Source organism: Clupea harengus, chromosome 18 (genome assembly GCF_900700415.2).
Source record: "Clupea harengus chromosome 18, Ch_v2.0.2, whole genome shotgun sequence".
NCBI classification, from domain to species: domain Eukaryota; kingdom Metazoa; phylum Chordata; class Actinopteri; order Clupeiformes; family Clupeidae; genus Clupea; species Clupea harengus.
The window spans coordinates 18,981,061-18,993,248 of NC_045169.1; the positions used below are offsets into that span (position 1 = coordinate 18,981,061).

The 12,188-nt window shown below is 40.8% G+C and overlaps 1 protein-coding gene across 1 annotated transcript; it reads left to right on the top strand.

Moving 5' to 3' along the window:
* The first annotated feature begins 9,488 nt into the window (after window positions 1-9,488).
* On the top strand, window positions 9,489-11,229 carry LOC105903087 (cornifelin homolog B-like). The gene is made up of 3 exons (XM_012830786.2): window positions 9,489-9,591; window positions 10,234-10,388; window positions 11,012-11,229. The coding sequence occupies exons 1-3, from the start codon at window positions 9,489-9,491 to the stop codon at window positions 11,132-11,134; spliced, it is 381 nt and encodes a 126-aa protein (XP_012686240.1). The 3' UTR covers window positions 11,135-11,229.
* The last annotated feature ends 959 nt before the right edge of the window (window positions 11,230-12,188 follow it).

Here is a 12,188-nt window from a genome sequence, read left to right on the forward strand (position 1 = left end):
TTTATAATTATGCTATATTCTGTAATTAGAAAGAGTATGTTGAAAAGTGATGACTAAGCTGTCTTCTCTCTGAAATACGATGGGTGCTTGTGAAGAAATGTGTGGGGAGTTTCTTCATAGGAAAACAAGAGGCATGATCTCCAAATCCTCTCCATGTTAAACTTTTCAGTTTGAATATTACACCCAGGGCATAAAGTACACATAAAAAAAGCTTAATATACGTATATTAGACAAAATCTACATGCAACTGCACGTAGACCTTATGAAAACTAAATTATTTGTTAACTGTACTTGTTGGTCATTTTTAAGCATTGCTTTTAGCATGTGGTGATTTCTGGGCTCTACATAAAGCCTTTATGGGTTAGGGTTAGCCAAAGGTCATATTGGCCTCGTCCTGAAGGGCTCTCATTTCTTCTGAGTATGTCTAAATAGATTGAGGGTATTGTTTCATACATTGATGAAGGAAATGAAGGGGAAAAAGCTAAACTGATGATGTATTCAAAGTCAAACCAGTTGAATCCTGAAGCTATGTTTGTTAATTAAGACCTTTGTCAGGTTTTTTAATGGCACACACGACACACTGGAACACACACGTGCATATATGGAGGCGACACAGGACACACACACACACACACACACACGCAGGTAGGCCTGAGGTCGCGGTGAATTTATTTTCTGCTTTTTCCCATCCTGGACCGTCCTTCCTCAAGGACCCCCCAGGAGCAGTGGGCAGCTTGCAGCGCCCGGGGACCAAGTGAAGTGAACTGTCCATCTTTGGTCAGGGATGGACATGTGTTCTGTTATTTTGCATGTTTTTTTCTGTTGGGGTCCTTAGTGGAGGAAACCCCTTGTGAACACGGGGTTCACAAATTCACAAAGGGGAGCATAGTTATCAGCAGTATGATGACTTCCTTGATGTGGAATCTCACTGTTCCTTGACCAGGTCGTCACCATGGCAAATAGGATTGTTGTGTCACAGCCTGCCATTGTGGAACCAGCTGTCCTGTCTAATCAGTGGAGCTCTGGGCTCTTCGAGTGCTTTTATGACCTACCCTCATGTTAGTATGTTCATGCGTGTGTGTGTGTGTGTGTGGTGGGTCAGGCATTATTGTTGCTTTACTATTATACTATTACTACAGCATTACTGTAGCATTATGGACCATTACTATAGCTTTACTGTAGCAGTACTGTAGCATTATGGAAAAAAAAGGTTATAATTTTTTTCCATTTACAATAGCAGTTGTTCATTTGTTACAGTACCACTTGAATGAGATATGGGGGGGGGGCACTTCAGCACTTTCAGCACAATATCTGAATACAAGGGAATTCAGATGTGTCAGTATTGTTAAGGAAATTGTGTAAATATATTATATCAATTGTAAATTCCTATTTTACTACTTGTGTATTTGTCAGTTTAGTGTACATTACAGGCCCTGTTACAACTCCTGAAGTCAAGCTATCCCTCTAATATATTTTGAAACAAACAGCCACATAATATTTCACAGCGTAGTTTATAGAAAGTACGCCTGTTGCTGAACTGGTGACTTGTAGACACACTAACATAGTGCTACACAGACTGACAGTCTGGCAATCTGGCAGAACCCATCTATGCAGAACCCACCTAGACAGACGCTGGGATCTGAGATAGTTTCCTCTTCGATGGAATCTGAGAAGCCTGTAAATAGTGTGGTTGTTTTGTGTCTCCATCAGGTCATCACCATGGCGAATAAGATGGTTGTCACGCAGCCTGTTGCCCATGAGATGATGACACAATCCAAACAGTGGAGCACAGGAATATGCCAGTGCCTTGATGACATTCCTTCATGTGTGTGTCTGTGTGTGTCTGTGTGTGTGTCTGTGTGTGTGTGTGTGTGTGTGTGTCTGTGTGTGCGTGTGTGCGTGTGCGTGTGCGTGTGCGTGTGCGTGTGCGTGTGCGTGTGTGTGTGTGTGTGTGTGCTTGTGTGTTACACATCACACATCTATAACTCATTATCTGTTCAATAGCAGGTCTACAGACAGCCTGTTATTATTTGTTTGTTTGTTTATCATGTCTAGGCTGCTACTGTTTCTGGTGCTTCTGGTGTTTCACCTGCCAGACGTCTCGAGACTTTGAAGAGGCCCTTTGTCTCCCCCTAGGTGGTGAAACCAGTCACAATGTCTATGAGGGCTGTGATGCGCAAACGCTACGGCATCGAGGTGAGGACAAACAGAGCTGATGAAATCAATTCTAACTAACAACAAATCAACTCACCTGAGATTATGTGGAGGAAAAAGTTACAACAACTCTGTCTTTCCTCGTGACAGACACACCCACACACACACACACACACACACACACACACACACACACACACACACACCCACACACAGTGGTGCTGACACCTGGTTCTTGTCCTGTCACAGGGAACTCTGTTTGATGACTGTGTGCATTCTGTCTTCTGTGGTCCGTGTGTTTGGTGTCAGATGTCCAGAGGGATGAAGATAAGAGTGCTGCCTATTACACTTGTCAACAGCTGGCCCCATTAGGGTATCTTCACTCATCATCATCATCACCATCACCATCATCATCATCAGTATCATCATCATCAATATCATCATCCTCATCATCATCACTATAATGTTCATATGCATTCTTGTGTTCATATAAATACTCAAGATCATCATCATCATCATAAGTTCTTTTCCTTGCAAAGCTTTGGCAGGTAGTCTATTTGTACTGCTCTCAGCAGGGGCTCCATGCATAGTTTAAAAGAGGACATTTTTCTTTTTTGTTAGTTAATTATTATTTTTTAAACTGCAAACCAAATCTGCAAAAAACCATAAGCTAATTCTCAGCCTTTGACTCAGTACAATACTGTACCAACACTGTAACTGCAAAAGGCTTTAACCTAACAAAGACAGGAAGTGTTTTAGATTGATCATACTAGTGTGTAGTTTGTGATTGAAGACGTCTAACCATATGAATAGTTGTGTTTACCGTATGACACAAATGTTTGACAAAACCTAATGCACTGCGGTACTTGTAAGGTATATGTGTGTGATGCTATCCTCAGACATCCTTGTGCAAAGTTACACTCATACTGAAACCATCATGGACAAAAAAATAGAAACAGAAATATTTTCTCTGAGCTCACTATGGGAGCCAGTGTGTATTACTGCAAGCCCAAGTAACAGAGCCAGTGTGTATTACTGCAAGCCCAAGTAACAGATGAGCACCTGCAGGTCGGAGGTGTTCCCCACAAGTCTTTTATTGTCAGATGCACAGAATGACACAGGGTTAGACTGGGCAGAATGACACAGGGTCAGACTGGGCACTGAAATTCTTAGGACAAGGCACCGCAACCACAACCTACCATAGCATAACATAACATAACATAATATAACATAACATAACATGACATACACTCTGTACAAGTACTCTGAACATAATTTACTTGTAATAACATATAATAACCTTACTAAATATACAAGATAAATATACAATACAATATACTAAAACATATAACAACCTAAACATATAATACTAACATATATACATATAACATATAATACACATATAATAAACATATAATAAACTATGCTAGCTAACCTATTAAACCTATACTACCCTACAGACAAATGGGAGTAGCAGGTAGTGCAATAATTCTGATAAATATTACTGCTAGTGCAAACAGTAAGTGGAAGTGACAGTATGTAAGTGTAGTACAAGCAGTAATTTTGAAGTTCCCTGTGGGCTCTCTAAGCACTACTCCATATTTACCTTGTGTTTACTGTGGGCTCTCTAAGCACTACTCCATATTTACCTTGTGTTTACTGTGAACCTTTACCGTATGTGGACAGAGGGACTTTGGGCCTCATTCTCAAACATTTTCTTAAGTGTCTTCTTAAGTACCTTCTTCCGAACTTCGAAAGACCAACGTAAGAAAAGATCTCCGCCGGATTCATGAACGCCTGGAAATTGGGTTCTTACACAGCCAAAGTTTTCTTAGCTCTGCTCCCCACGACTGAGGATTCTTAAATTGAACGGCGTAAGTGGAGTTAAGAAGACATTTCTTCCTAACTTGTTCTTAACTGCGTTCGAGAATGAGGCCCATTCATCGCTATGAGTATGATTTTTTTTCAGGGGCTATGTACCTCGTGTATGCACGCCATCAAAACTGATTAAATAGTTGACCCCACATGTCAATCCAGGTGTGTTTAATCAATACTGTTGCACAGAGAGAGCCAACCAGGCTGGTGTCACATGACATGTTCCTGTTTAGTGACTGGATGAATGGACAGGCCTCTCAGGCCAAGCTGTTGTTACTCCACTCTAACCACTGGAGGGAGCTCTGACTTTACTCAGGGATCTACAGTAGAGGTTTGTGACGACCCTTCCTGCCGCAACTAGGATGACATGTCTATAATACTCTCCAATTGTACATGGGTTTTTTTTTGCTGCCATAGCAGCTAAGGGTTTTCTACCTCTAAATTGAAATCATTACACAGGGAGTATTCACAACCTCAAAGCCTCAACCTGCACAGTGAGCTCTGCAATTTGGTCTGTTTTATGGTTATTTGCCAACATCGACCTATATTTCCAGACAGAAGAAGTACTTTTTTTATCTCATCCTCAGCTTGTAAGGCATCATGTGTGAGCCATTGTCACACTTTAAGTGTTCTAAGTGAACTTGATTGAGTGCATCCCAGACTATAAGGCTGGTAAAGAAAATAGCAGTCATTTTATATCTTTAAGGGGTCCCAACCTCTATATATCTCTGCATGGGTAAATGTTGTGTGAGAAGTTTGACAAAAACACCGGTGCACACAATGCAGATCCATTTTCTGACCACCGTCGGCTGGACTTTCCCAAGTTGGCATCTTCCTGGAAGCGGATGATGTGAATCATTTTTCTCTCCCCTGCCTTTTGTTTCCTTGCCCTCGTAAATTTAATGTAAGCGAGTCCTCCCTTTCGGTGTGTGTGTGTGTGTGTGTGTGTGTGTGTGTGTGTGTGTGGCCTGGGAAAATGGACCTGATTCTTGCTTGCTTGCCCTTGCTCGCTTAACAGTGGCTCCTTATCAACCTGTGTCCAGAGACAGGAAACATAAGCACCTCACAATGCAACGATTGTTCCCTTTTTCCTTCTCACATAACTCTGTACTGAGGTAAGGACCAATCCCACCTTCCTCACAGCTGCGGTGTGATATCACCACTAACCACTAGAGGGAGCTCTGACTTTACAGTAAAGGAGCAACATTACAGTTTTTTCACAATCATTTTCACTCTTGTCTCAGTACTTCACTACTCAACATTTTTTTTTTTCAAAACTCTTAACACAGTGTGCTGTAGAAACGCCCAACTGAGCACATCAGTTCAAATTTGGCACACAATGCACTGCAACCACCAAAACAGTTCATACCTCACCCAAAAGTGACCCGTGCTATTTGACTGCGTTAAATAAAGACTTAAGTAGGACTGCTATTGTCACTCAAAATACAATGGGCTAAAAAAACAGAGACTACTTGATGCATTGCCAAAATGGTTTGTTTCTGTGTCCTCTACTTTGGCATAGATTAATGTTGCATTGCAAAAAAAAAAGTATGACACCTCTTTACAGTACATACTGTAATAATAACAGACAAATAAATCTGAAATGCTGCACTATTCTATTCTACTATGCAATATTCTCCATTAGAGCTCTGTGCTACAACTTTGGCGATATACTATAGAACAATTTTAAAAAAAATGTTTTTCGTTTCCGGTACAGTAAGTAAAACAACAACGCATGCTAGTACCACTAGAAGTCTACTGTAGCCCTAATGCTGATCTGATCCAAGGGGTCTTCTGTAACATATTTTTCGCTTTGAATCTTTAGAGAAATATCCGTAGCACATCTGGATAATATCTTATCCATCCCTACAATTCCCCCATGCCCCACAAATCTTCCAAGCCAAGGTTAATTTACTGTAGTTGCACTCTCATCACCCTCTCTCTCTCAACAGTACAATGGAGAAATATCTACGGTGATACTAATGCTTGATGATACTATTTCAATGCAAATATGACCACTTTTGTATAGATGAAAATGTAAAAAAATGTCACTAAAATCAGAACATTATGTTTAATTTCAGGCGTATAGTTTCATTTGTCTGTCAAAATACAGCATATTCCCATCTGAATTTTTGCTGAGTTTTGCTTGTTGTGATTATTGACTGAGAGAGTTATTCATGATCACATAGTCTAGTGAATGTGTTTAGTTCACAGAGTCTAGTGATGTGGTGAATGTGTTTAGTTCACATGGTCTAGTGATGTGGTGAATGTGTTTTGAAAAAAGGGAACTCGGCACTGAGTGAAAAAAACTGTAAAAAAATGATGGGTGAAATGATTCCTCCAGTAGAGGGAGCAGTTGTAAATCCTTACAATTTACTTACTGTGTGTGTGTGTGTGTGTGTGCAGGGCCGGCTCTAGCCCCTTGGTTGCCCTAGGCGAGATTGAGTTTTGCGCCCCCCCCCCCCCCCCTATACTATTCTACATTGCAGTTCAACAATAAATGTTGCATGGACAACAAACACCAGAATAGTTTCAGAACATTTTCTTTTTTATTAGTTTAAATTATTTATTCCACACTCAAAGTTAGGATTAAGTTAACTCCATAAACTGTGCAAAACACTCTTAAGCACCTGTAAGGACATTTAAGCAAATTATGACCCTCTATACCCTAACTATACCCTCTACAAATTTGGTCATTTCTATCATCCTACCACATAGTTGCATTGTACAAATACATTTTATCTGACCATGTAACTTGTAGTAGATATATTACAATTACTGCCACAAGGCTAAATAATACTAGGCTTCTGATTACAATTAGTAGTATTAATGTGATGTGATTATTAAAGTAATAATTGCTAATAATAATAACAATAACAAAAACAGCAACAGTAGTACTAGTTGTGTAGGCTACTTACAAAGTTCAGAGGGAGGCCAATCAGGCGTCCTTTCTACAGCGGCCTCTGCAAAAATTGCCTGAGTGCATCTGGCCAATTTAAAACAAAAATAAACAAAATTTTTAGTATATTCCTGGGGAGGAACTGTACAGAAGGGTGAACACCACCACTATCCCCAAAATGGTTACTGTGTGTGCACCTGCTAGTTGTGAATTCACTCAACAGAACTTATGCCATTTATAATTAATGTAGACAGCAACTGTACTTTTCATAACTAGCATACGTTATCCAGATATTGGTCTTTTGACATTTACATCCATGTAGGTTATCAGTGAAGTTACGTTTGCTAGTAATAGCCTACGTAGCAAATTAGCAAAGTAACAGTCGCTAGCTAGCTATAGCTAGCCTAAGTGACAGCAATGAAACGTCCAATATTAGGTGATGCACAATACTACATGTATTTCGTTTGACACCTTAATGTCGAGATGAGAAGACTTACCTCTATACTTGGCTTTCTTTTCCTCTTCTTCCTTTCTTCGTTTTCGTCCCTGTGCTCCAGATGGTATTGACCGCTTAATTTTTGCGAATGTCACGTAGCTGACACGCTCACAGCTCACCCTGGCAGTGTGCTGGAGCCCTCACGTAACTAACGTAACGTAACTTAACGCAACCGCGACAAATGATCGACAATAACCATCAATTCAATCTAAAAATCAGGTTGACAAGTAAACGTGTGGCTGAAGGGGCGCCCTAGGATGATCATGATTAATAAACATGTTTTAATTTGCTTGTTATTCTAACTATGATTAATGGGAAGTAGGTCCAAGGGCGACACTAGGGCGCCCCCAACCCATTTGTCGCCCTAGGCAGTCGCCTAGTTCGCCTATAGCAATCGCCGGCCCTGTGTGTGTGTGTGTGCGTGTGCGTGTGTGTGTCTTTTTGCACGCTAACATGTGAGTGTGCTCGCATGTGGGTTGGGGAGAGGCGTTTGTGTTTCCAACTAAGTTTGTCTTAAGAGTTCTCTGAATATGTAAGCTACTGAATCCTAAAATAAATCCAGAATTAATAAATAAATCAATAAATACTGGTGCAATGATTTCCCATAACTCTAAACTCAATAAACAGCTTTTCAGATGGCTGGGAGAGTAATTTAATATATATATATTAATATATAATTTATAATTTGAAATTATTTAGTTAATTTAATGATTAGAAGTAGAAATACTGTGGAGTGCAATGCAGCGTAATTAACAGAGTTGTTAATTACGAACTAACCAATGATGCTCATATCATCATACAGCTACATCTCCCCAACAGAAGTACATGTGTATGCTTATGTTAGGAGAAATAAAATGCATATAGATTACATACAAATACATTAATAAATATAGAATGAGCTGTCACGAAGGCTTTTTGGTCGGCGTTGCTATCAACATTTTACGTTGAGTGACGGTTCTTGACGTGCGGTGTGTTATCACATTTCTTGGAGTTGAAGTGATGTCAGAAGTAAGATTGTCATTGTTATGCACAAACCGGATTTAATTTATGATGGCTGGGAAACTTTGTTTCTTTTCTCCTTCACCAAATCTCATTTTAGCTGTTGGGATTTATGATATTCCTGTCGAAGCAAATAGTAAGATGCCAACAAGGGTACACATAATCAGCCATCGTTTTCAGTCTATTGATTAAAAAATATTTAACATTCTTTTACTTGCTTAACCAGTTACTGATGGACATGATCTGATAAAACATACTGTGCGATTTTGCATGTGCGTATGCACGTATGTACGTATGCTTGTGTGCGTGTGTTCATGTGTGCGTGTGTTCATGTGTGCGTGTGTGTGTGTGTGTGTGTGTTTGTTCATGTGTGCGTGTGCGTGTGCGTGTGTGTGTGTGTGTGTGTGTGCGTGCATGTGTGTCCACATTTGTCACATTCCACCTGAGTCCTCCATATAAAAGCTCTCTCTCTCTCTTTCACTATTCAGTCTCATGTCTCTCCACTTCTGCTCCTTCCATTCCTCCGTGCGGGACTAAAGCTCAGGTATGCCACAAGATCTTTCTCTTCCCTCCTCAGTCTGTCACCACGGTAGCAGACAGAAGATCAAAATGATAATTTGCTCATGTACTTTATTTTACTTTCTTCAGTTTGCATAACTTGGTTATTAGCAACTTACTCTTGTGACCATATCAGATAACTGTTGATGTTTTTTTTGTTGGCATTTTTGGTTATTTGGGGGGAGCTTCCCTCACAGTAAACTAGTTTACATTCATCTAAAGTAGTCGTGATATTTCAGAGAACTGTAATGTCAATTATTACCAAAATACTTAATACAGTTCTAAAACAGTAGCTTTGAACAATGAACAGAAGTGGTGAATAGGTGGAATGAATTGAAGGTGTTTTTGTTCAGAGAACTGTAATGTCAATTATTACCAAAATACTTAATACTGTTCTAAAACAGTAGCTTTGAACAATGAACAGAGGTGGTGAATAGGTGGAATGAATTGAAGGTGTTTTTGAGTAAATGGATGAGTGTGTCGTTTCCCCATGAACAGCTCTTCATCATGGCGCACAGGATGGTGGTGCAGCAGCCCAAACCGGTCATCATGGCCGCTGCCACAGACCAGTGGACCACCAGCATCTGCGAATGTGACAACGTGAACGACTGTGAGTGTCCTGCCCTCCCTGCTTCTTTGCCTATGTGTGCGAGAGAAGGGGAAAGGGCTGATGGGAATGGCAGAGTGAATGAACCCAGATAGCAACTCAGTCTGAGGCAGATCAGAGGCACGTTCAAAATAGCAAACAAAGGCAAACGTTCGCCAACGTTTTTCAAACAGTTTTTCCTTTGCTTTGAGTGAATTGCGTATGCTTGCCACGCACACAAACGGAGGTAGAACAAACACATACGGGTTGGGTGTAAATGTGCTCGTTTTGAACGCACCTCTGATTCTCATCTGGCCTGGATCTTTTCCAAAAACAGCTGTAATCTGGGGACTGTCCTATATGTAACACAATAATAACACAGTATGTATTGCATATATGTATATGTAAATATGCGTACGTATATATATGTAAGGTGTCCTCCAACCAATATCTGTTTGTATTTCCAGGCTGTTTTTGTTTCTTGTCTCTAACTGCCATCTGTGTCTATTTCCAGGCTATATATATATATATATATATATATAGAATATAATGTAATACATTTATATATATAATTGCTATCAGTGTGTATTTCCAGGCTATATATATATATACATAATATAATGTAATATATATATATATATATCTGCTATCTGTGTGTATTTCCAGGCTGTTTCTCGTTCTGGTGCTGCTCGTGTTTCGCGTGCATCACGGCGCGGGACCACGGGGAGTGTCTGTGCCTCCCATTGGTCGACTCGTTTGGGTGCATCCCCCCCATCACACTCTCCATGAGGGTGTCCATGCGCCGCACGTTTGGAATCAAGGTCAGCAACACAGACCTACACCTCCTTTAACTAGGCCTAACTACACACAGACCTACACCTCCTTTAACTAGGCCTAACTACACACAGACCTACACCTCCTTTAACTAGGCCTAACTGCACACAGACCTACACCTCCTTTAACTAGGCTCTTTAATGGAGTCCGAGGCCTAACTGCATACAGAACTACAACTCCTTTAACTAGGCTCTTTAATGGAGTCCGAGGCCTAACTGCACACAGAACTACAACTCCTTTAACTAGGCTCTTTAATGGAGACCCAGGCCTAACTGCACACAGAACTACAACTACTTTAACTAGGCTCTTTAATGGAGACCCAGGCCTAACTGCACACAGAACTACACCTCCTTTAACTAGGCTCTTTAATGGAGTCCTTGGGAGTTGCACTTATACAGTATACATAACCATAATGGACAATGGGCAGAATCTTTCAAAGAAATGTAGTTTATCTCTTGCCATATTTGTTCAATCATTTATTAAGGGCACTTACATTTGATGTTATTAGACAGCAGTAATGTTAAGTGTTAGAGTTAGCTACTTGAGCTTTTCAAAATTCTGACAACTCAATGTAGCATGCTCAACAAACATGTGTCTCTCTCCGAAACAGGACACCATCTGTAATGACTGCATTTACGCCTTCTGCTGCGGACCCTGTTCCTACTGTCAGATCAGACGAGAGATGAAGGCTCGCCTCCACCCCGTCACCCTCATCAACAATCGGGCTCAGTAACCACGGCCACCGGCGATTCTTAACCCTACCCCCGCACTTTAGAATAATCTCCATCACCCTCTTCATCGATTTCAGCCACCAGTGCTGAGTAGAAAAACCCCTGTCATAAGCCCGGCCCCTTTCTGTAGTCCTCACCTGCTATGATCCAATCAGGTGTCAGCGTGCAACTGCAGACACCTGTCGCTCCAGCCCCCTGACCTCCAATCAGCTGGTGTGTCCGAGGAGCGCAGAATTCTAGCTGGTATCTGCTCTGGCATCGGTACATGTCTAGGGAGTGGTCGGAAGAATGCATCACTGCACACCTATGACGACAGAATTGTTTTATCAGTAGATTATGCGATGTGTTGTTCAGATTCTTCAAATGTTCTTTTGTTGTTGTGTTGTTGTTGTTGTTGTTGTTGTTTTTCGTTTGCATTGTAGTCTGCTTATATTTTGCTTCGTTCTGTCAGAAGCAAACCGTGCTGCATAGCTGTGCTGAACCATAATGTGAGAATGTTGCCTTGTAATGTTTCAAATGATTTTGTTTAAAAGACTAAATAAATCAATTTCTGCCAAATCACTTCCTTCCTGAGAGTGACTTCCTCACCTATTGTTTTAGTCAGGGGCACTAAAGAGCAGTGCAAGACCCATATATACCAAGAGAGAGAGGTGTGTGTGTGTGTGTGTGTGTGTGTGTGTGTGTGTGTGTGTGTGTGTGTGTGTGTGTGTGTGTGTGTTTGTGTGTGTGTGTGTGTGTGTGTGTGTGTGTGTGTGTGTGTGTGTGTGTGTGTGTGTGTGTGTGCTTTCTGTGAGTTATATTATTTCACCCTTTGTCCACCCAGAGGGTCAAAGCATGTTGCAGTGCTGTGCTTTGCATCCATTGGCAGTCTTGTTTAAAAAGAATATCAACTCGAACCCGAGCACACACCACACTTCCATTGAAATCTATTGGTACTCTGCTAAGAATATGACCCCAAACCTCACTGATGACACATGCCAGACCTATGTTGGTGTAATTTCCTTATATAATGAGACGTAACTGCTCTTTGATTGTTTGCAGTCATTAATGATACAT